Below are 26,082 nucleotides of genomic sequence, written 5' to 3' on the forward strand. Positions count from 1 at the left end.
TAGTCACGAGAAACCAAATAGACCTTTAAGCACAATGCCCGGAGCTGTCGTACCCCGTGAATCGAGTTTTTTTAGATTTATTTCTAAACGGAAAGTACAAGATATACGGAGTATTTGGATTTGTGTTTTTCATCTTCTTGTTATCATGGTGCTAACGATTGGAGAAGGGATGAGCAGAGGCGATGAAGGATTATACGTGAGGACCAAAATGGTGATAGATCAATTTATTTTATTTCACAAACTAAACAAAAAAAAACCTAAAAAGTGAGATGGTAACAGACTACTTCGTTCCACAAATCAAACACCCCATTCTAAAAAATATGCGGTATAAAAAATTGTCAATCATCTCGGCATTGGGACCAATTTATTAACAGCAGAAGTCTCATCGCTTCGTAAATAAACGTCGACGATGCTATACATTGTGGATGCCTTAATGCTTCCACGTAAGAAAACGATAAACTGTCACTCATCCCGGCGTTGCCATCAGATGGAGGCCGTGTTCAATGAGGAGCGTGATGGTGGCCTGTAGTTGACGCTGGCCTCCTCGTCCCGCAGTCTGTACACGAAGAAGCGGAGCAGCACGGCCGCCAGCACCTTCATCTGCCTGTACGCGAATTCCTTCCCCAGGCATATCCTCGGATCGGCCTGTAATAATTTGACGAGGGGCAACGCTCAGAGTATGTCGTCACGTCACTGTATAAATAGACTGCAGCACGTGTGGGTCACCTACCTGAAAAGCTGTGAACTTGAAGGGGCTTTCCTGCTGAAACTCGCCGTTCTCGTCGAGCCAGCGCTCGGGCCGGAAGACCTCGGCATCGCTGCCCCACAGGTACTCCATTCGCCCCATGGCGTACGGGACGTAGAACACGACGTCTCCCTTGCCGACGCTGAAGCCGCCCGGCAGCACATCGTCCGAGAAGCACTCCTTGTTGTTCTCATGAAACATGAAACGAATTAGTATATTGATGGATGATCACACAACTAAACAAATTAATTAAACAACGTAATGTACTACGGAGTAATGGCAACTGATCAATCTGCTCCATCCGATCCTTATTCCTCACCAAGGGAAGCGCAGGGTAGAGCCAGAGCGTTTCCGTCAGGGCAGCGTGCAGGTAGTGCATCTTGCCCAGCGCCTCGTCGGTGAGGCTCCGAGCGAACTCGTCCACGGACGACGCGGGCTCGCCGGCGGTGGCCTCCCCAGCCTCCCGGCAGACCCTCTCCTGGACCCGCGGGTGCTTGCACACCATGTAAAAGAACCAGGCGAGCGCCTCCACGCTCGTGTCCTTGCCGGCGATCACGATGCTCAGCACGATGTCTCTCAGGTACTTGTGATCCGCCGCCGCCGCCGCCGCCGTCCCTGCGGCGGCAGCGGGGGTGATGGTGGTGGCTGCCTCGATGAACCTGGACAGCATGTCTCGCCTCGCCACGAGGAGGTCCCCCTGCCGCACTGCCGCCGCCGCCCTGAGCTCCTCGGACCTGGTGCGGATGCGCTCGTACACGAGCTCGTCGACGGCCTTCACCCGCTCCCTGAGCGCGGCCTCCGGGCCCACGTTGAGCAGACGCATCGCCTTCCAGAACGGGTTGACGTAGCGGAGCAGGGTGAACTCGCTCGCGTCGTCCACCGCCGCGGCGAAGCGGCTCCCCTCGTCGCCGCCGCATGAACCTGCCGCGCCCAGCGTGTCGAGGTCCGAACCGAAGGTGACGGCGAAGATGGTGTCCATCGCCGCTTTCTGCAGTAGGCCCTGAACAAACAAACGAGCCAGCCAATTCAAGGACAAGATTCTTTTTTTAGTTGTTCAGTGATCGATCGTGTCCAAGGGTTGAATTCACGCGGCGCTTGCCTGGAATTCCATGGGCTGCTTCGACGCGGCGTTGGCGGCGACGACGGCCGCGAGCTTGGCGGCGTTCTCCCGGAAGACGGTGCCGCTGAACTCACGCATGGCGCTCGTGGCGAACTCGTGGCTGGCGATCTTCCTCTGCTGCCTCCACCTGTCACCGTCGACGGCGAAGATGCCATCGCCCAGCAGGTCCCCGGTGTTGTCGTGGTTGAACGCGCCCTTGCCGTAGTTTCCGAAATTGGCCCGGAGGATGTGCTCCACCACCGCCGGGTCGCCACAGCAGTCATGGGTTGAAACTTCGACCAACGTGTGTTGAGAAATGAACTATTCCCTTGCAATACACATTGATTGGAACGAAAAATGAACTAATATAGCCGAAAACAAACTCTTATTGGGCTGTATCTTTCTTAATTGATTCTCTTAATTCCATTTGATTGAATTTTACTTCCTAGTCCTAGTTACACACTGGGTCCTCTAAAAAGAAAAAAGGTATACACTGGGCCACAAGGGCAAACACCAACTTGGGCCGCACTGTAGCCTTTGTTTTTCCCTGGACGTGTCTTTTATTTAATTCTTTTATTATTTCTAAAACTACTTTTTAATAGTATTTATTAAAGATAATTCTATATTTGGACTGATTAAAAGCATAGCCAACTTTATTAAGCTTGACAATGTTTATAGAAAATAGTGTCAACATTAATACCTCTATAAACTAATTTTTTATATAAAAATATGTTTTGTGATTAATCTAATGACATTTATTTCGTATCATAAATATTAATATATTTTATATATTTATTTAAATTTAAGATTGATCTATTCATAAAAAACAAAAATTACATTCTTTTAGGTTAGAGAGATCAGTTTGTTCCCATAGATAAAATGGAAATTCAGTTAAATGTCTGTGGCTTCCAGCCACGGTGCCACCGGCATGTCGCTATGGTATAACTTGGCTAGCAAATATGCAATTCCAACATTTGCATCCTCCATGGGAGGAGGAGAGAGGAAAGGGCAACCCAAAAGATGATGCAAATGCAGGTCCAATCATCATTTGTAGCTGTCGTAGCTTGGTTATGCTTCACGAGCACAAGAAGGCAACAAGCCATCCATCCATCCGCAAGCAAAACCTGATCTTCCCATGGAGGGGTGATCTTCTGCAAGATTGCTACTAATAAAGTAATGGAACCTCACTGCTCATATATGGCATGTTCTCCAAGCTACTCCATCCCCACCATTTCAAATTGCAAACTTGCAACCTTGCAGCGGCTGATGGATTAGCAGCAGGACATAGACTGATAGATCCAGTAAGACACGAGCACGCCAAAGATCGCATTCGCCAAGCAACGGCAGCGCGGGGGTGATGGAAACGCGGCGGCCCCGGCGCGGCGGGAAGAAGCGTTTCCTCCTCCCGCTCGCGCTCCTCTGCCTCGCCGTGCTGCTCCCCGGCGCGCTGCTCCCGCCGTCCGCCTCGGCGTCGTCCTCGTCGCCGGCCGCGGGAGGTGGCAGCAGGAAGCGGCGGTGGGTTGGGTTTGACTACTATGTACTGGCGCTGCAGTGGCCGGGCACCATCTGCCGCGAGACCAGCAACTGCTGCGACACCAATGGCTGCTGCCGGTACCGTCTCGCTTGTCCTCTACTGTTATCTTCGCATTGTCACGGCTGGAACTCGATTGAGCGAGCTCATTTGGTTTAATTTCTCTGCAGATCGAAGCCTCTCAAATGGTTCACGATTCGTAAGCCCACGCAAATCACTTGCATTTTTTCCCCATTTGGATGCTGAACTGGATGCATTGTCTATGATACATTGATACTGCACTGGATGCATTGTTTATGACCTATGAGTTTGATTTTTTTTTAATGCTGAAGAAAATACAGCTACTGGATACATGAATAGCACATGATTTTCCAAGCTTTTAAATTCATATTGGTAAGGAGTCAGGACTACAAAAGTATCTCTTATAATGAAATTGGTGCCTTAAAACATGACTAAATAAATTCACACACCAATTATTGATCTGTTGTTGTTGACTTGGAAATGGTAGAAATTATGAATTTCTGAGCAGGAACAGTGAGCAGCCTCCAAATACTTTACCTGCCTGATTTGTTGTTTCAACCAGCTGATTTGGTTGCCATCATACATAAACTGCTGTTGAACTTCTTGACACTGAAATGAAATGCATTGGTGTTCCATTGCAACTGTAAACGATGCCATGTTTATGCATTGCGCAGTTGCACTTCGGCCCCAAAGTAATTGATAGGCTAAGACAGTTGCATCCAAGTACTGCTGATAGCCATTTCATGATCTTTGTTCTGTCTGAACAGATGGTCTCTGGCCACAGTACAACTATGGGGGCTGGCCATCATGCTGCAGACCAACCAAATTCAACATAAATAAGGTTCCAGCTTCGCAAACTTTCTTCAGAATGAGATGTCTGAACCACTGCAAGTATGTGATGTCAGTGTGATTGATTTTGCCATGTCTCAGATATTAATGTTGATGCCTCGAGAAGTACTGGCCGTCCTTGTACTGCGGTTCTTCTTCAACATGCTTTGGTGGAAGGGGGCCATTTTGGGTGCATGAGGTGAGTGAGGATTTTTGAGATTTGGTTACAGGGAACAACGCTTATGCTAATTGCTAAGTGCTGACCCCATGGTTTCTTTTGTTTTGTGTGCATGTGCTGATGGTTTACCGGATCCTCTTCAGTGGGGTATGCAGTTTCTGAACTTGTTGGCACAAATAATGTTATGTTCTGTTACCTCTTAATTGTGTTAAGAAATCTGGTTATGTTTTGCTGTGTAGCAGAGGATGTAGTTTCCTTGCAGATCTGCCTCTAATTTTAATGATACCCCATTTTCTCTCCTTTGGCAGAAACTCACGGGACTTGTGCTTACCCTGAAATACAGGATGAATATGACTACTTCTCCACAGCATTGTATCTCTACAGCAAATACAATGTTACGGTCAGTCATCACTACATCTCTGATCTCTGAGCACGATATACTTATTGCACAAGTCATGAGAGACTATAGAATTTTGTCGGCACGTTACTCTAGCTCCTGCTCTTGTCTTACAGAAAGCCCTGAGGAAAGCACATATTCGGACTACAAGCGGCAGAAAATACGCCGTTGGCCATATTGTTGCTGTCATTGAATATGCATTCGGGGCAATGCCATCACTTGTCTGTAAGAACGGATTAGTTCAAGAACTCAGGCTCTGCTTCCACAAGGATTATCAGGTAGGTAGTTTCTATAAGTCATGTCAGTTTCTGAATCTTTGAATCAGCCAAATCAGTTGGAGCAGGAAACTAAACTTATGCCACAGGTTCGTCTAAAAACAAAACTCATGCTGCTATATATGATGAGTATAATAAGTGCTCAGCTTTTATTAGGAGTTGAGTAGGCTCTAATTTCTGGAATAGCTAAGAAAGGACCATTACAAATAAGAGAAACCTAGACTAGACATAATTGTCGAGATAGAGACATGATTGCTCCGAGCCCTGTAACATGGTTGACTTGCATCTCTTGGCAGCCTCGTGATTGCACGCTTGAGACTGGCACTGCACCGAACAGCAGAAGCTACTGCCCTCGCTACGTCACGTTCCCGTCGTATAAACCCTCTGGTGAGTGGGCCCTTCTATCTTCTACTACTGTCGTTCTGTGGAATCAGTGCAGGATGCAGACGGGAAGAGAATTCCGGTCCAGATTTGTCATGGCTGCACTACTCTGATCGGACACTGTGATTGCGATTGCAGTGATGGCCAATGCCACGGAGGGGATCAGTAACCAAGCGTCCAAGCCAATGGCGAGCTACTCTGCGCAGCGTCCAGGACTCCAGGTTCTGAAATGAGTAATAGTCAATAGAGCGTGACGCCACCGCCACGGGGTGCTTGCAGAATTACCGGCCCTGTATGGTCCTGTACAATTCTTTCATTCACAGCCCTTGTTTAGTTCCACCTCAATATCCCAAAAAGTGCTACAGTACCTGTCACATCGAATGTTTGCGGCCCGTGCATGGAGCATTAAATGTAGACGAAAAAAAAACTAATTGCACAGTTTGGTGGGAAATTACGAGACGAATGTTTTGAGCCTAATTAATCCATGTTTGAACATTATTTGTCAAATAAAAACGAACGTGCTACAGTAACCCTAAATTCCAAATTCCTCGAACTAAAGACAGCATGTCTCAAATGATTGGCCACTGGGATTTGGGAATGCACTGTGAATGTGAATGGCTACACAATTATCTGAATTCTGAAGTGTCCTCTGAGTGTCCCAGACGTTTTCTCCACGAGAGGTGGTGAGGCTGCTTGCGTTGTTCCTGTATGATTTGCGTGTCACTTTGAAGTTCTGATCTTATCGTAGACCTGATCGCTACACGCACCTGGTTTGCGGGTGGTTGGCTGGTTGCTTCGTCGCATCGCAACCGGCTATCGGCCGGTGTCAATGGCCAAGGATATTCCGTATCAAGCCCATGTGCGTGCGAGGGCTTGGCCAAGGCCAAGGATATTCCGCACTATATATCTTCTTCAATTCTATACCCTGCAATTCCATTCCATCAAGATAATCGCGCTACGCAACCAAACCATTTTCTTCTGGTCTCAGCAGCTAATTAGGGGCAAAAAAAAAAAACAGAGGTGGTCCCCGATACGGCGACGCAGGCCCCACTTGCAGGGACACGGCCGTTCCGTGCCCCCACCACCACCATTGATACAGCCCCCATCTGGCTTTTGGCCTCGTCGCCCCGCAGAGTTGTTGTACTGAGCTGAGCTGCCGGAGGCAGAGGAGGAGAGGGAGGCGATGACGACGGCGAGGACGGCGGCGTGCGTGCTGGCGGCGTGGGTGCTCGTCGCCGCGGGTCTGGCCGACCTGGGCTCCGCCCGCGCGCCCCTGGGCAGCAAGCCGCAGCGGGAGTTCGACTACTTCGCGCTCTCCCTGCAGTGGCCCGGCACCATCTGCGCCTCCACCCGCCACTGCTGCGCCACCAACGGCTGCTGCCGGTACGTGCGCCGCGCCGAGCCGCCGCCCCTGCCACGACCAGTGGCTCCCCTCCCCCATCTTATCCTCTCGTCCAGACGCCAAGATCTCGCTGCTCGCACCATAGATCAGTTTCCTGCTATCCAATTTCGTTTGGGTTGATTGATGCGAGACCTCACGCCGTTCTTTTTCTTTCTCCTGCCCCGCCTGTAGCTCGGAGCCGCTCCGGACGTTCACGATCCGTAAGTGCTCGATTCGTTCTCGTTCGATTTTTTTTGGTGTGTGTATATAGAGTAAGGCTATTCTCCAGCTGGCCATAGAATAACTTATTCTATAGTCATCTTGATTTACGATAATGTTTGTATCAATTTACGATAACATGAATATGCATTTACAATAATGTTATAGTAAATGTTATAGTAAATCATTTAATAAGAAGCTACTGTAGTCTCGTAACTATCATAACTCAAATGGCCACAGAATAAGTTATTCTATGACCAGTTGTAGAACAGTAGTTATATATATATAGGTGAATTCGTGATCGGTTTGGTCTCAATTTCGCAACTGTTGCCACTCGAGTAGACGGGCTATGGCCGGACTACGACGACGGGACCTGGCCGTCGTGCTGCCGCCGCACCCAATTCGACATGGACAAGGTGACTGCTTAGCCACAGCCTCACAGGGCTTTGTTTGTGCTTCCGTCTGGTCCTCTTGTCACGTTTGATTCTGTGGATGAGTTCTCAACAACCGTGCTGATCGATGGTTTGGTGCCATCATCTGGTGGGGTAGATATTGCCACTGAAGGAGGTGCTTGACAAGTACTGGCCGTCCCTCTACTGCTCCAAATCTGGAACTTGCTTCAGCGGCAAGGGACTCTTCTGGGCTCACGAGGTGCAGTAGCAACACCCGAATTCAGAACTAGATTCGTCCATTATGCTATAATATTGAACTCCGAAAGTATGCCTCAGTTTCAACCTCTTTGCTGTTTCCTTTGCATATTGTCCTACGGGGTGACGTTTTCTGCTCGATTCGCCTGTTGCTCATCTTCAGTGGGGTAATGTTCTTTCCCTTATGAACTATGACACACTTTTGCTTGCAAAGTAGAGTCTGGCATTATGCTCAGCTTTGATTGCGCAGACGTTTCTGAGAATTGCATGACTGCATAACCTTAACATCAAGTTTCATTTTTCAGAGAAGCATGGAACTTGCTCTGCCCCTGTGGTTCAGGATGAACTACAGTATTTCACCATTGCCCTTGACCTCTACTTCAAGTATAACGTTACGGTTAGTACCTGGGTCTTTGACAGATTACCCAATACCCACACCATAGCATTGGTTTCTTAGCTAGCCTAAAGTACCTTCACGTTACCAGCATGGTTTTGGAAAGTAATGCCTACAACCAGTATACCAGCATGGAACTTTCTCCTTTCTCTATCGTAAATTTGGATTGCGTGGGTTGCAGGAAATGCTGTCAAGTGGAGGGATACAGGTTTCAAATGGTAAGGAATATGCACTGAGCGATGTCATCGATACCATCAAACATGCTTTTGGGGGATCACCACAAATTGTTTGCAAGAGTGGTTCAGTCCAAGAACTTAGGTTATGCTTTGACAAAGAATTGAAGGTAAGTTTCCCATTTTTTCCCCTTGAACAACTCCCTACAATTTGTTGCTATAAAATATTACAGCCATGAGTAGAACCAATGACTGTTGTGTAGACAGATTACCACCAAAGCATATCTGTTAATATTGTTCCTACAGGACCGAAATTTGATTTGCTAAAAAATTTGAATATTTCTGAAGAATTTTGCGTCCTATGTATATATGCTGAACGATCGCTCTGAGTCCTATGGAAACAAAACTTGATAACAATACCGAAGTCCAGTGCCCTGTTTGGTTACTGTTTTGTGGCGTTTGAACTTGCAAGCTGCTCTCTACTAGCTTCTGGTCAATATGTGTTGCATAAATTTCACTTTTGAATATTTTTCTGAACAGTTGTGTCCCCCAAATTGGATACTTATATTATTTCCAAATTTCGAATGACGCATATTGCAAGGCAATGCTCATCTCAATTTATGTTTCCAGCCTCGTGATTGTCTTACTACTTCTTTGACGATTGGAAGTGTATCAAAAAGCAAGCACTGCCCACGGTACATCACCTTGCCAACATATGATCCCCTTGGTAAGTTGGCTCAATAAAAACATCTAATCTTGCATCACTTGCCGCTCAATCCGTGTTCGTGTATTCGCTGATCCTGCTTCCCTTGACATGATTTCAGTGCTTGCCAATTCAACTGTAGAGGTCATGTCACAGTTCGATGAATTTGAGGTGCCTGCGTCTCTTTATACAGCCTAAGATGCAGTAATTGCAGCAGAGCATTCCATGGCTGCGATAAAGCGCCATGGCCGCGTCTCTTGGGCAATTATGATAGCAGAAGGTGCTCGCGTGAGCACCTATAGATCCAGGCACATTTATCCCTGGGATATTCAATCATTTGTATATGCACTTGAAAGAGAACCGGCGCCTTTTCAGCCTGGAAATTTATAAGCTTTATGTAACCTTGAAGGTCGGATATGGTCAATGCATACACAAAATCTGTAGCTGGAGGTAGAATTTGATGTGCAATATTCAAAATGGTGTTGGCCTCAGGGCTCCATGTCATATATATTGCACATGTAATGTAATTCGCTAAATCAAAATTGTATCTTGAGGTAGAATTTTCAAGTAATAATAATAGAGATATAAGAAACTTATCGCCCACCATGCCTGTCATGATACATGGATTTGCCGATTAGGAGAGAACGGCCGAACTCCCAGGAAACGCGGGCAATGCAAATTTCCAAACCAGAACGTGGTTCATAGCTGGAAGCGAGTAACAGGATACGGTTCATAACTGGAAGCGTGTAGCAGTTCATGTAAGGTTGTCAAATTCATAGCAACAATCTGGTAAATATATATGTACAACAGGTGCGGTTGAAATCTATGGGCAAAAAAAGTCACTTCCATAGTACTTCATTTGTCTCTGAATAAATAGATTCCTATAGTTGTCTTAGGTCAAAATTTTTAAATTTTGACTAAATTTTTAGAAAAAAAAAAGTTAAGATTTATGGTGTCAAATTAGTATCATTAGATTTACTATAGAATGTATTTTCATAAAGTGCTTATTCTATGTCATATATGTTTTTACTCTTTTCTATAAAGTTAGCACGGATTTTAGAAATTGATTTATTTAGAGACAGAGGAAGTACAGCACAGTTACACTCAAGTTTTTGTTTTGCGTCGTCAACATCTCTTTGACAAAACATTCTCACCAACCCACATTTGGTGTCAACCTACAGCAAGCCGACGCAAAGAGAGTTTATCCTGGATCTCATGTAGCATTCACCGTTCAGCAACCCCAGAATGAATCTGCAAGGACATTGGCAAGTGTGTCAGAAGTAAATAGAACAGATGTGTTTAGGGTTGTAAAATGATAGTAAAAAAAAAAGATGACCCAAAGGCACAAGCACCAGTCTCACTAAATCAGAATCCATCACCAAAACATCGCAGATAAGCCTGGGCGTTCGGGTTACCCGATTTTTTCGGGTCGGGTAATTCGGGTAATTCAAAATTCGGGTAATGAAAATTGCTACCCGATATTATCCTCGAAAAAACACTACCCGCAAATTCGGGTACCCGATAATTCAGGTTCGGGTTCGGGTATTACCCGATATACCCAAATTTACAGAAAACAACAAACTACACTAAATTTCAGTAACGATCTATACATAATTTCAGCAGCAATTTGTATAGAATTTCAATAGCAATTTGTAGAGAATAATATATTACAATCACTCATTCAAATAGAGAGAATTATATTCTAATAAAGTGATAAGTTAAATGGTTCAGCTAACAACACATGATAAATACAAAGACAAAAACAAATCTTTGGGTAGTTCGGGTAGTTTGGGTACCAGGGGATATTACCCGAATTACCCAAACTAATTTCGGGTAATCAAAATCGCTATCCGAATTTGGGATCGAGTACCTCGGGTTCGGGTAATTCGGGTCCGGGTTCGGATAATTCGGGTACGGGTAATGGGTATCGGATATTTTGCCCAGGCTTAATCGCAGATTTGATACATTTTGTTGTTGAATAGTGATCTGGTAACAGTAAAAAGTAGTAGAAAGTGAATATAGTAACAGAGTACTGTAGAAAGGCGATCTGGTATGCCTGCCCACCAACGGCCCAAATCCCGGTCGGTCCCATACTACCAAATGCTTTCCCGTCTCCTCCCGTGTCGCCATCACCGCCGCCTCCTCCAAACCCTGCTCCGGGCAGCCCCCGCCGCCCCCGATGTTGACCTCCATCAGAGGCTGTGCTCTTCGTCTGCAGCGTCGAGCCCGAGCCTGTCGATATGGCGGCGGAAGAAGGAGATGGGCAAGGAGGGCCTCATGGCGGTGGCGCAGCTCAAGCGGCTCGCGGCGCTGCCCCCGGCGGGGGGCCACCCGCGCCTGGAGCAGTTCATGCGTTCGCACGTGTCGCGGCTCCTCCTCACCGACCTCCTCGCCGTCCTCGCCGAGCTCCTCCGCCAGGACCATGTCATCCTCTCAATGAAGGTTTTACACTCCTATCCCAATAAAACCTGCGTGCTCTACTGTTCAGTTCACGACTACATTCTCGTTACTGATTCTTGTAGTGCAGAATAATCGATTTACGTGAAAGGAACGGTGTGCAAGGTGGTTTGCTGCGTGATTTTGAACCTTAAATTGCAAAATGGGGATCCCAATCGGTCGAATCTGAAAAGCCAGTAGTGCAGTCGATTGTTAAGCTGCGTTCGTATTGGAGTAGCAAATGGTAGTCTGAACTTCTGATGCGCTGTTTTCAAAAATCAGTTTTGACATATCAAGAAGCGGAAAATAGGATTAATAAAACAGAGCAAGTTGGATTAGGAGGGTTTTTCCTGTTGTAAGTCTCCATCCACTGCCCTGGTCTTTGGCTGTGCATTTTTCATCTCTTTTAGAGTTTTAGTCATTTGGGAGAACTCATGCGCATGTCTAGAAAAACAAAAAAGTCGTTGATATCATTCTTGTGTTGAACTTACAACAGGATTTTAAGAATTTAAGAATGACCTGCCTTACTAGAATCATAGACCGGGGATTTTAATGCTGTATCTATGTGCCTTTTACTTTTTTGGAGGACTAAATAGTGACTAACAGTTAAATTGTAATGCATTATCGCCACTTGAGCTACCTGAGTTCAGAAGTTGGGACCTAGTTGACACTGTTTGGACTTCTTTATTTCCTCTGCTCTTCTTAAGCATGCTAAAGTGTGTTGTCATGTGTGAGTACTAAATAGCTTTGTTCTACTCAAATTGTGTTGTCCTCTGTGCTAGCTTAAAGCAGGATTGATCTTTAGATCTTTGGTGCCCAAATAAGCAGTTCAAATATTTTTCTTAATAGCTTGCTTAACACATAGAAGGGCAGGCCTGGTGCAGTGGTGAGAGCTGTCTCACTGAGTCACCAGGTCGTGGGTTCGAAGCAGCCTCTCCGCAGATTTTACGAGGGAAAGGCTTGTCTCGGTTTATCCCTTCCCCAGACCTCACTCATGTGGGAGCCTCCGGCATTGGGTCTGCCCTTTTTTTAGCTTGCTTAACACACTTCTGATTATACTGAAAAATTCCTATAGCATAAATAGTTTGACCGGTTACAAACTGTGAACCTGCTGGGGTTTAATTTTAAGCAATTGCATAGTCCAATAACTCAGAATTTATTCACGTTCTTTGGCACCTCAAGTACATTACAACAAGAGCATAGGCTACATAAGAGTAGAACATAACTAGTTAGTATAACACATGACTAGTTAGTAGCTAGTTTGGGTGCATAGGGGCCTATGTACCCAACCCTGCCCCTCAAGGAAAACATAGCTAGAGATGAAACCCAACAAAAGGTGTAGGCTAGCGATAAGATCCAAGTGAGCCGTTGGCTATGCAACAACAAGGCCTTTAGTCCCAAGTAAGGCCCTGTTTGGATTCATTATCTGATAATAGTTAGCTGGCTAATAACTCATTACCTGATTTGGTCTAGCTAGTGGGATTAGAAGCTAAAAGACAAGTTTTATAGGACGGCGATTAGACCTGCTATGTTGTATGGTGCAGAATGTTGGCCTACGAAAAGACGACATGTTCAACAGATAAGTGTCGCGGAAATGCGTATGTTGCGTTGGATTTGCGGTCATACAAGAAGGGATCGAGTTCGGAACGACGATATACGTGATAGATTAGGGGTAGCACCAATTGAAGAAAAGCTTGTCCAACACCGGTTGAGATGGTTTGGACATGTCCAACGGAGACCTCCAGAGGCACCGGTGCGTAGTGGAATCCTAAGCCAGGATAGTAACGTGAAGAGAGACAGAAGAAGACCGAAGTTGACTTGGGTAGAGGCAATAAAAGGAGACTTGAAATGATGGAATATACCTAAAGACTTAGTCTTAGATAGGAGTGCTTGGAAAACAGCTCTTCACGTGCCTGAACCTTGATTGCTTCTGCTGGGTTTCAACTCTAGCTTACCCCAACTTGTTTGGGACTTAAAGGCTTTGTTGTTGTTGTTGTTGTTGTTGGTGTTGGTCTAGCTAGTGGGATAGTTGTTATCTAAAGGTCCAACTAAAAATTAGCTTGTCTATTATCTATACCCGTTTGGTTCCAAAAGAGATAATTATTAGCAGATGACTTCTGTCTATAGGGATCCAAACAGGGCTTAAGTTGGTGTACATAGGCGTAGGCTAGAGATGAAACCCAACAAGAGAATGATGAAGCAAAGTTAAATAAATATAAAAACAGTAATGTAGCACCAGTGGTAATACAGTAGTGAAGGATGTTTGATTATCATAGTTCTGGCATGTGGATTCTTAATTTCTATCCACTCCTGTTCAGTGAAAATTCCTTTCCTGCTTCCAGTCTTGCCTCTTTTTACTACATCCATGCAACAGTTGCCTGATTTCTACCTCTCCTTGGATGTCATTGGTCCCTCAAGTATAGGTGGATTATGTTAGGGTCCTCTAGAATTTGTGCCTTAGCCTTGGATGTCTTACATAATTTTACTGTGGAGTATGCTACTGTGTAGAAGTTACTTTCTTTACTTAACAGATAATATGTCCTGGAGATTGATGTTGAAACACATTTGTCACTGCTGCTTTAATCTGTGGCTAATGAGAGTAATCTATGGTGTATGGCGGTAGCCTCGACCTTACACGAGTTCCTTGCTAGGTCGCTGGTCCTGGATCCCGAGGTCCTTGGTTGTTTGAGGCTGCTGGTTGTGTTTCCCTAGTTTATTTTCTAGAGTTTTGTATTGACTAAACCCCGTGGGGGTGCCTGGGAGGGGTTTCTTACTTCCCTCCCTTTGTATCTTTTTATTCTTCTTAATGAAATGATACACAGCTCTCCTGTGTAGTTCAAGAAAAAAAACACATTTAATTCCTTATTATGTTCCCTTTTGGGGTGGGGATATATTAGGCTGTTTTAATTGGAGAATGTAAGGATTTGCCAGATACTTGAGTGCCTGTTGAGGATTTGCCAACCATTACGCTGAAAATGAGCTTTGCCTCTCTTTCGTGGTGCATTCTATGATTTTTTATTTTGGCGTTTATTACATTTCTGTTTTTCACCTGTCCGTTATCTTTTAGGTTTAAGCCCCACTTGAAATACACATGCTGCTTAAATAAATTATACTCATGGCCCAATGATCGTGAGAGTTGACAGGCTTGTTAATTGTCTTATTCAAATATAATAAGCCATGTTTTTAGACAAGGTTTATGACCTAAATGCTTGTGAGGCCAATTTACTAGAGATGAGGCTAGGCACATTTATATGGGGCAACTCAGGAAATTTCAATATGAGTTGATGGCCTGATTGAATTCTTAGTTCTCAGATAAGTAGCACATAATCATGTAAAGAAATCTCTTAGTTATCTTTCACCTGTTATGGCAGTCTTTTACTGGGGGCCAAAATAACTGAAAAAGACATGTAATGGGGTTCAAGGGCCAAAATGACTACTTGTATAGTGCACCAGGAAAATAAGTGGAAATCCTCTATTTCAATGGAATGACTAATGAGTGCTAATCCTCAATTTATTTTCCCCCATTCTACTCAGGAGTGTGCCCAGCTTGGAGACGCTCCTATGCTATCACCATTTTTAGGTGTTTCCAAAGTTTGATGTTCCTGGATCATAGCATTCAGTGTGCAACAAACAGTTATTTTTGAAGTTTAGCATGGTAATCTGGATGATTAAGTGTTGATTTTCTGTTACAGCTATATGGTGTTGTGCGGAAAGAAATCTGGTACCGCCCCTGACATGTACTTCTATCGAGACATGCTATACATGCTAGCGAGGAACAAGAAAATTAATGAGACAAGGCAGGTCTGGGCGGATCTCAAGTCTGAAGACGTGCTATTTGATCAGCACACTTAAGGCGACATTGTGAGAGCCTTCTGTGATGCTGGTTTGACTGATCTTGCAATAGAAATCTACGAGGACATGAGGAGCTCCCCCGACCCTCCTCTATCGTTGCCGTTCCATGTTATCCTGAAAGGGTTGGTTCCGTACCCTGAACTGAGGGAGAAGATAAAGCAGGATTTTCTTGAGCTTTTCCTAGATATGATTGTATATGATCCACCAGATACCTTATCTGATATAGATGAAGAATTCAAGTTTTGATGAATATACGCCTTCATCAGGATTCAAGGCTTCTGAGTTAAATTCCCTGCACTGTAGCCAAACCTCCATTTCTCATTCTTTTTGGTGGACTTGATCGGTTGTAAATGTAGCTGTCTCGATCTGTCCAGTAGCTGGGGGTACCACCAATTTCCCCCATTTCCCCCTCTTGATGAATCATTTTTTGTTAATCTATATGGTTTGGAGAATTATATGCCTCCATTTGTGTCTCGTCCTGCTCTGAATCACCCTGTTCTGAAGTTTGGTACTGCTTCCCAGCACTCAAATTTGTGTTCCATTGATCCCTGCTATATACAGTCATTTGTACGCTTCAAAGAGAATCGTACCTTTTCAGCCTGGAAATTTATAGGTATTATTTTAAGGTCACATAAAACTGATCCAGGGAAATTGATCCCTCGATATTAAATCATTTCTACACTTGAACAAGAATTTTCCCTCATGAATTATATATTTTCAGTCTTTTATAGGTTTTATGTAACCTTGAAGGTTGGATATATGGTCAATGTATAATTGTATATACAAAATATGTAGCTGTCCGGTGCCACTGTTCTAAATGTTTCTTCAGGCTTTGATGTACAATATTTTAAATGGTGTTGGCTTCAGCGCTCAATGTCATAAATTGCACTTGTAATTTGCTAAATCAAAAATTGCATCTTGACTTCTTGAGGTAGGATTTTTCAAGTACACAAAAGGGATGTAAGAAATTTTGAACCATATGCTACCTGTCGCTGGCAGCATGTAACGAATTGTTAACACCCGCCATGTTTATCCTGATACATGAATTAGGAGAATTCCCAAACTCCCAGAAACTGCAGGCAGTGCAGATTCCCAGCTCATACTGAGTGTCGATACGGAATTTCGTCTCGTGCCGAGGACACACGAGCAAGCCGAAAGGGTCCGCTCGATGGAGCTGAGGATCCGCCTAGCTTCAGCGTAGGGATGACCGATCCTGCGCACTCCTCCCGAGACGTGCCAGTCAATTTGACCCTGCAATTGACAAGGAGAGAAAGTTTATCAGTAATTAAGGGCGGAACATACCGGTGTTTTCAGATAGTCCCGAATGTGCGGCTCTGAGAGCCGATATGAAAGGAGATCGACTAAATAGTCGATTTCGGTATATTCATAAGAATAAATCGATTAAAGCTCATGAGATTGTGTAAGAAGAATCGGTTATCATTCTGGATGAATATCACTGTTTAGACAAATATTAGTCGCTGGCAAAAGAATATCAACAGTAATTAGTTCATGCTAAGCCAGTGACTACAAGTAACCGAACCTTTTTTTAATGAAAGAAAACAGTTCATCATCATTCAACCATTTAATAGAAATAAATATAATGGATATATTAGATCTCATATATCGCTATGACCAGTGGGGCATGAGGCAGAATCATGCAGGCCATAGAAACAACAATAAACTCGACGACCCTAACTTATTACTAATATCAGTGGGACATGAGACAGAATCATGCAGGTCGTAATACAATAATAAGATCATGGGGCTAATGCATCTTTCAACATATCGCTACTTCAACGATCTCGTGATGCGAACTGTTCGTGAAAGCGCTTGATATCGGCTAAAACAGCCGATTCAGGCATAGCGCACAGTTAAGGTCATGTCCTCTTAGGAACAAATCTACCAAATAACGATCTCCACTCCACGGTGCTAATAGTGGGGTGTGAGACAGAATCACACAGGCTGTGATAACAGGCCATAAAATGGTTTTCGCTGGCCAATAGATCTATTCAAAATCAGACACGCCTTAACCGCACGCTATGCATGATCAAGATTGATATAAAACAGCCGATAAAACATAACTCGTCGTTTAAAATACAGAAAAAGATATAAGGTCGATCTAGATCAATCTCAATCAGGCGAAGTGATATTGCTGTAATTAAATAAATAATAGAAGCAATAAGCAATATCGGTAACTTAATGAATCTATCCGATGGAGCGCCACCCTTAGATAGAGCCGATAACTTGACCTTAATCTAGTTCGAGCAGTGAAGGTCAACCGGATCGATGCAGCCGTACTTGAACTAGACAAGAGTCGATAACTAACTCATACCAGAGTCGCAGTGGAGGTCGACCAGATCGATGCAGCCATACGAACAAAGGTATAAGCCATGACGGTACTTACAGACAAGCAGTAGAGGTCGACCAGATCGATACAGCCGTATTTGCTGAAGAACTCGCCGAGATCTACTCTACTCCTACTCCTAAGGGGTGCCCGGAGCCGAAAAAGGTAAATAACTGGTATTTGATTGATTGTGTGTCATACAATAGCCGGGGTTTGATATTTATATCCGGAACCTAAAAACGAATCCTACTCGAGTACGACTTAGTACAATCTTTGGTACAAAGAAAATATTCCTAATTTAAGATAACTTGGACTCTAATATTTCCCCTTTTGTAGAGTCCATCATATGTCGTCCTAACGTCGATCGTAGCCTTTGTCATTATCTATCAGCGCTTCCTGAAGAAAGCCGATTCCAATGCTGCATTCGAATCAGTTGATTCTGATATGCACGCAATTGATTCCCTGCTGACATGATCTTGGGGGCTTTCGAGTTCCTTGCGACTCTTCTTCTAAATTTTGGTGTAAACACATGCCCCCTCAATTTTGGGATAAAAATAATTTTATCCCAAAATTATCGCATATGCATCCTCGATAGGTCTACAGTCACGGGTAGAGAATCTTGATCTGGGGTCTACCGTTTGTCGTCGTCTATGTAAGCTCATGAACCCATGCTTTAAAACTTTTTACGAGAGCACCATTGCTTCACGGGCACTTGGATTCATCTTTCCAGGCCGGCTATAAAATGTCTATCCGACCCTGGCGAGAGCAACACAACAATTCATTCATGTTTCTCTTATATCTCCCCCCTCGAGTGCTTCCGACTCCACCGGACCCTCCATGGTCTATCCTTTTGCTATGAAGATTTTGAACGGTTAGAAGAATTCTTGTGTATAGGGTGATTGTGTCGTCCATTCTAACGCCTTGTCAAGTAAGAGGATCAGCTACTACGGCTAGAAGAAGTCTTGTGGTATCACCTGTGTCTTCTCACCATGCTCGCAGAGCTGTTCTAGTGTTTGCAAGGGCTAAAATGTGTGGACACCTTTCCCTCGTTCGTTTCACCAAACACCCATCGAGAAAGCCACATGCTTCTTTCCCACAGTTTCCTAGTCACCGAGAAATCAGCTAGGCATCTGTTAGGTGGGCGGCCTTTCCCCTTCTCCTAACACAATTTTATCAACGGGCCGACGTGACTCGGTTCACGATGACCTTTGGCCTTGTAGGGACCCGAACTCTCTTCGATCCAAAGAAGCCTTGGTGAGTCGGTCTCTAGTCAATGTAAGTTCTCCCACGATATTTTGTAATTTAGGGAAGCAATAAGTCCGAATCTGTTATTTCTTCATCATCTGTCCCCTGAACTTCTAGAGTGTTGATCCATTTCTGTATCTAATTTTAATTTTACACCTCCGGTGAAACCTATCTCCTTGCCTTCATGGGCTATATATACGCGCCACGGTTGGGGATCGAGAAATAACCCACTTTGTTTCAAACCTTCTGCATCTTTAGTATAGTTCCTACTTTTCTGTAGGTTTGAGATCATGGAGAACAACAAGAGGTCAGCTGAGGAGGCTCTTGATGGATCTACATCATCGTGCCAGCGCATCCATCGTCAAGAGGGTGCACCTCACGATGTTCCTATCGTTCTAGAGCAGAGGGCCAACTCTACTCAGCATTTGGGGTCATCCTTAACACCCATTCGTTGCCAGCTCCCCCGCTATCCGAGGAGACCGAGAGATAACAATGACCTAATCGCTTCCATTGACCGGACTGACGAGAAACTTGCCGACTGTCTCTCTATTATGGAGTCGGCTCTAGCCATAGTTCAGGGCCGATCACCCCCTGAGGCCAACCCGGTGCTGGAGAGCCTGGCCAAGGCTAAAGCCAGAATCACTGGTGAGACATGTACCATAATCTTCTATTTCTTCTTAACCTTTGCCTCCAAGATCCTGATCACCTCTTCCTTAAATCATTTAGATCTATCGGCTCAGCTAGAAAGCCTTTGTTTAGATGCGGACCATGCAGCGGGATTCATTAATGCTAGGGGCGCCGTTTCGGTGGTTCGCTTGCACGACATCCCGAACCGCGTTAGAGAAGTCACTCTTCATGGCGTTCGTCATGGTGCTGCCATGACGTTGGCTGCTGCGCAAGTTCACTCTGGCCACGATCTTTGGCTTCTTCCCTGTGGAGCTCCAGCCACCGGATACCCTAGAGATTATGAGCGCCTACTCGAGGATTTCTTCGACACCGCCAACTCTGTAGCCCTGACCTCCTAGGTGAAGGGTCGAGATGGCGACTAGAGGGGGGGTGAATAGTATTTTCTAAAACTTAATCGCATCGGCTAACCGATACAAATGCGGAATTAAAACTATCGGTCTAGCCAAGACTATACCCCACTATATATGTTCACTAGCACCTTGCAAAGATAACAATTATGCAACAAAGGTGCCGGGCTAGTTAGAGCTCTCCTGAACAATTCTAGGAGCAAGGTTACACAAACCTATGCCACTGGTACTTTAAGCAACAAGGGAGCTCCTACACATGCTAGTAAGCAAAAGCACAAAGCTAACGATGCTCACTAGCAATGCTCAATAACAAGGTAACCAATGTCTATTTAGAGAGCGCAAATACTTAGCTACACAAACTAAGCAATGTGACTAACAAGGTTACTAAAACCAAATTAGCCACGCAAAGGAGCTACTTCTATGCTACACAAACAAGAAGGTAATTAGCAAGCTACACAAGCTATCTAATTACAAGAGCAACTACACAAGCTTAATATGTATAAAAGTAATTGCAAGCTTGTGTAACGGGGATGCAAACCAACGGGAAGAATAAGGTTGACATGATGATTTTTCTCCCGAGGTTCACGTGTTTGCCAACACGCTAGTCCCCGTTGTGTTGACCGCTCACTTAGTGGTTCGACGGCTAATTAGCATCACCCGCTAAGCCCACACGTCGGGCGCCGCAAGAACCTACCCCTTGAGTGAGGGTAGCTCAATGACACGCTTTACTAGAGTTGCTCTTCGTGGCTCCCGTGGGGCGAGCACAATGCCCCTCACAAGCACTTCTCCGGAGCGCCGCACAAGCTTCTTGCGTGCTTCGACGAAGACCACCACCAAGCCATCTAGGAGGTGGTAACCTCCAAGAGTAACAAGCACCACCAGCTTACAACTCGATCACCTAGTGCTACTCGATGCAACCTCACGATGCAATCGCACTAGAATCGCTCACTCACACAACCGAATGATCACTATCAAGTATATGTGTGATGGAGGGCTCCCAAGCACTCTCAAGCATGGACACAAAGTCCCCTTAGGTGCTTAGCTCTAGCCATGGCCGAGGGCCACTTCTATTTATAGCCCCAAGGGCTAAACTAGCCGTTACCCCTTCACTGGGCAACGATCGGGCCGACCGGACGCTGCGGTCGTGTTGACCAGACACTGGACCTCAGCGTTCGGTCGCTCGTAGACGACCACGTGTCCCGGTTCCAACGGTCACTTGACCTGACCAGACGCAGCAGCACTCAACTGACCGGACGCTGAACCCCCAGCGTCCGGTCGTTTCCAGTAAGCTCCCAAGCATGACCGGACGCGTCCGGTCGAACGCGATCGGATGCAGCCAGCGTTCGGTCACACTCCAGCTACTACATCACCGTACGTTAGCCTAACTGGACGCAGCCTTCCAGCGTCCGGTGCATTCAGATCCAGCGTCCGGTCAGTTGACCGACGCCAGCATCTTTGCGACCAACACGTTTTCACTTCTAACTTCTTCACCCTTGCTCTAATGTGCTAACCACAAGAATTTGCATCCGGCGCAATAGAAAATAGGCATCCCATTTTCCCGAAAGCGCCGAGTGTACCAAGTGTACACCATCATGTGTATGTGTGTTAGCATTTTCACAACCATTTCCCAAAGGATGTTAGCCACTCGACTTGCCACGCCACTCGATCCTAGCGACAATGCAAAGTTAGATCACTCGAGTGGCACTAGATGACCGATATGCAAACAAGTTTGCCCCTCTTGATAGTACAGCCATCTATCCTAAACCCGGTCATAAACTTCTCTACACACCTATGACCGGTGAAATGAAATGCCCTAGGTTATACCTTTGCCTTGCGCATTCCATTCCATCTCCTCCAATGTCGATGCAACACATGCACCAACACGATCAACAATGATATGATTCACTTCATATCATCACATGATCATATTGGTTCATCGATCTTGACTTTACTTGCTCTTCACCGTTGCCATCGTCCATCGGCGCCAAGTCTTGCTCAAGCTTCACCGCCACGCGGTCCATTACTCCAAAGCCTTCGACTTGCCCTTCACGCTTGCAACCGGTCCATCAAGCCAAGTCTTGTCTTGATCTTCTCCACCTTGATCACATGACTCAATGTTATGTCTCATGTGCATTTAAGCTCCTTCATCATCACATGTGTGAGCTTTGCAACATCTCCAAGCCATTTTCACCTTCATGGCGTATGTTGCTCACACACATGTACCTATGGACTAATCACCTGTGTATCTCACATAAACACAATTAGTCCACCTAGGTTGTCACTCAATTACCAAAACCAAACAAGGACCTTTCACTAGGCCGATGATATAGTAAACAAATTGTTTTTTGGTCTGTATCTTGTAATAAGTGATGTCATCAAGCAATTCCCTCGTCTCTAATGATTTTCCTTTTACTTCATGCACCATTTTGTCCGTGTCTACCTCGCACCTGCGGGCGATACACATTGTACCAGCTTTTACCCCTCTAGTTTTATCTTCGCACTAGAAGTGATACCCTTCTGGTATCGGCTATTAGAGCTGACAGCCGAGCAAATTGGTTGTCAAGTATTAATTCAAATGTTAGGGTAATATTCCTTTAAATATTCCCCCATTTGATTGCTTTGCTGAATTCCTCTTCTCTCAGTGTCTCTAAAATGTAAATATTACTAGGCGCACAACGTTTGATCTGATAAGGTCTCTCCTGATTAGGCGACCATACCGGCTATCTTGCTCTTGGCTATCAAGGGTAATCCATCCCTAGCCTTCTCTATAGTCTTATTGCTGTTGACCATCATAAGTACATCCTCGAGAGCATCCCTGGATAAGCCAAAGAAGGCAAACAATAGATCATGGGAGCTGATGCTATTTGGCTAGAAATGTTGAGAGCGATCCATGATGTTTCAGACTTGAAATCTGCATGTCAACGCGTATCTTGTGTAGAATCGATCATACTCTCTATTATTTAATTACGCTTCTTGTTTCGGCTAAAGAGCCGATTTGATACAGCCGATCCTAGACTTCTAATCTTAATCCAATTAAGTCTGAAAATATGGCTTTTATTAAGAGAACCCTTCAATTTCTTGCCCTCAGTTGCCCAACGCCGTATTGCCATTGACATTGGTGAAGTGGCGTTTCGCCTTCCATTAATTGCGGTTGCCTTTTGCGCGCTTCGATGCGCCCACCTCTTCGCTTCATGTCTTCAAATATCAGCCGATGGCTTTGGCCTCGAACACATCTCTACTCACAACTATTCCATTGCTCTCCTCCGCCTACCGAAACCCTGATCAGGTCTGAATATAGATAGCCAGATAAATTCTAAAACAGATAGCCAGATAGTTTAAGTTAGGGTTCGGGTGCTTGATTTCACGAGCAAGTAAGGGAGAGAAAGGGGCGCGCATACCTGGTGGGTGCTTGTCACCGGCGAAGACCTGGGCCTGGCGTAGGGCGGCGGCGGCGGCAGTCGCCCAGTCAGAGAGAGCGCACGCGGGCGTGAACAGGAGAGGAAAAGGAAGCCGCGGCCTGGTTTGGAAACGATTATAATCAGAACAGTATAATAGTAGTCTGTAAGAGCATTCCCTAAATTCCTTCTTAATCATTATTTTTTTAGCGAGACGAGAAAAAACCACTCTTCAATAACTACTGATACATCCTCCTAATCTTTTAAAACTTGAAAAAAGTCACTGTGTTCTATATAAAGTTACGCATTTCCAAGTAGTGCGTATATTCTCTCCCCGCGCGTGTTTGTCGGCCAATCTAAAGGTGGAAGTGCGTGGAAAAAATAAAGAGTAGGAAATTGTTCCTGATGTAAATGTATAAGAGAGAAAGAATATATAAAAGTGGTTAGGATAATTTAGAAATAGTATATGATTTCTGATGTAAAATTGTATTCAATATTTTAGGAGTGGATTATTAGAAACTCTTCGAGATGACTTTCTTTATTCCTTCCAATACTTTTTTAGGACTTGTAAAACCCCATGTTTTTCGAAAGAAAATATTGAGTATCCTTGAAGATGCTTTAAGCTGGCTAAATGCTGAGGTGAAGAAGAGAGGAGAAGCGTGACAAGTAGAGGAAGCAAGCTCTTGAACTTATATGATGCATTTGAATGTGCATTCACATATGCTTGCTTGCATTTGTTAAATTTAAATTTAATATACATGCTTGTGTGGTGTATGTTAGTTATAAGATTGAATGATGAGATAAAATAATAGTATGCATAGGATGTTTAGCTAGACACTTAGAATTTGGTTTCACAGGTGGTACTAGAGCCTTGCTTCTAATGTTAATCTCACGAGGTATCTAGCGTGTGTTGTTTTCAAGTGGTATCTAGGAAACAATGGTGTTAAGGATGGTATATTGGTGCAGTTCGATTGTTATCACGCTTTAAAGGTCCATCTCTTATATCTTAGCATCATTTGGTAGACAATATTTTCTCACATTTCTATCTATACATATGTGTAAGCTTCAATCCAAACTTTTAGCATATATGTAGGGGAGTTAATGCTATCAGTTGGGGTTCATGAAACTTGTTCAAATCCTTTACACATGATAAACATGCTTAATTACTAAAAAGAGAGAGATTGAAAGCTCTAGTTTGGTTTTGATGAATTGATGAAACCCTAGGTGCTAATATTTGGCTCTAAGTGTATATGAGATAGTTTAGTACCAATCCAAGCGGTGGAGAAGTGAATGATGATCATGATGATGGTGGAGGCCATGGTGATGATCAAGTGCTCAAACTTAAAAAAGAAGAAAGAGAAAAACAAAAAGGCTCAAGACTCAAGACACTAAGTGGGTGTGAGTGTATTTAGGATAGATAGTCGTACTATTAAGAGAGGTAAAACTCATCGTGAAATGCGGTTATCAAAGTGCCACTAGATGTTCTAATTCATTGTATATGCATTTCGATCTAGAGAGTGCTAACATCCTTGAAAATACTTGTGAAAAATGTTAACACATGTGCACTATGGTAAGATACTTTGTGGTTGGCATTTTAGAAGAAGGGTGTTGAGAAATGAGTTGATCGCGTTGGTCACACGGTGATCGGATGCGTCCGACATTGGGACCGAACGCGTCCGGTGTGTTACCCTAGCTCAGCCAAGTGTTGTAGAGGTGATCGGACTCGTCCGGTATTGAGACCGGACGCGTCTGGTATTTGGCCTAGACTTGAGCAGCAGCGCCAAAAGTGACTGGACTCTAGAAAGCATTTGTTCAACTGTGATCTGACACGTCAGGTCATGGTCTGGACCTCTTAGTGTAGTTTTTCGACATGACTGGACGCTCAATACAACGTCTGACCTAACACTGAGCATCGTGTTTGGTAAGAGGGGGTAGCACACGCGGAGGAGAGTGACCTGACGCTGAGGGTGTTCGGTTAGGAGTATCAGACGCATCCGGTCATGTCCAAGCAGCTCTAGGAGCTCTCTAGACTCGACCTAACGCTACCTCACCTGCGTCTGCTCATTTTCTAACAGCACATCCGATCAACTCGTGTCAGAGCGCGTAGAGAAAGTCATTGGGCACCAACGGCTACTTCGTTTGAAAGGGACACGTGGCGGTCAAGCAATGACTAGACACGTCCGGTCAATGCGCAGATATCTCAATAATACCGGGCACTAGCTCCGACCAACAGCTCTATTATTTAGGGTGTCTATGTCGTAGAACCGTCCAAAATAGCATGCTTTCGGAGGCGCTCGTCTTCCACCAGATACTAAGCACCCCGAAAGCTGGTTACATCGGACGGTTCCGTCAAGCACATCCTAAGGGAGAACTCAAACAATCCATGTTTTTTCTCTAGGATCCAATAATGAGGATGAGTTTACAATACTTAGTCTATTTCATATAACAAGAGTTCTTAGAAATATATTATTACAATACCAAGTTCAGAGAGTGGAATTTAAACAGCGGAATCAAAATAAACATCTAACATTAAGATGCAAGGATTTGTCTGTTCCCACCAGAAGAATCCTCCACACAACAGCCATTCCTCAAGCTGCACCTGCAATAGGGGTAAATAAACCCTAAGTACACAATGTACTCGCAAGACTTATCTGACTAGTGGGAATAAGTTCGTGACTCCAAAGGATATGATAAGCTTTATAGTTTGCTGGGTTTCCTTTTTGTGAAAAGCCTTACTAGTAGTGAATCCTTATATATGTTTCTTATTAGCAGTCATGATTAGTTCATTATCTAACCATTTTATG

The 26,082-nt window shown here is 44.6% G+C and overlaps 1 protein-coding gene and 3 pseudogenes across 1 annotated transcript; 3 read left to right on the top strand and 1 right to left on the bottom strand.

Annotated features, from left to right (window-relative positions):
* Positions 1-352: 352 nt before the first annotated feature.
* On the bottom strand, positions 353-2,981 carry LOC136455441 (cytochrome P450 704C1-like; annotated as a pseudogene).
* Positions 2,982-3,168: 187 nt separating this feature from the next.
* Positions 3,169-5,981, top strand: LOC136453783 (ribonuclease 2-like; annotated as a pseudogene).
* Positions 5,982-6,439: 458 nt separating this feature from the next.
* Positions 6,440-9,476, top strand: LOC136453784 (ribonuclease 2-like). The gene is made up of 9 exons (XM_066454332.1): positions 6,440-6,838; positions 7,029-7,057; positions 7,398-7,471; positions 7,605-7,706; positions 7,866-7,869; positions 8,008-8,099; positions 8,278-8,439; positions 8,900-8,996; positions 9,094-9,476. The coding sequence occupies exons 1-9, from the start codon at positions 6,639-6,641 to the stop codon at positions 9,168-9,170; spliced, it is 837 nt and encodes a 278-aa protein (XP_066310429.1). The 5' UTR covers positions 6,440-6,638; the 3' UTR covers positions 9,171-9,476.
* Positions 9,477-11,025: 1,549 nt separating this feature from the next.
* LOC136453785 (pentatricopeptide repeat-containing protein At1g62350-like) lies at positions 11,026-15,820 on the top strand (annotated as a pseudogene).
* The last annotated feature ends 10,262 nt before the right edge of the window (positions 15,821-26,082 follow it).

Source organism: Miscanthus floridulus, chromosome 5 (genome assembly GCF_019320115.1).
Source record: "Miscanthus floridulus cultivar M001 chromosome 5, ASM1932011v1, whole genome shotgun sequence".
In the NCBI taxonomy this organism is placed as follows: Eukaryota; Viridiplantae; Streptophyta; class Magnoliopsida; order Poales; family Poaceae; genus Miscanthus; species Miscanthus floridulus.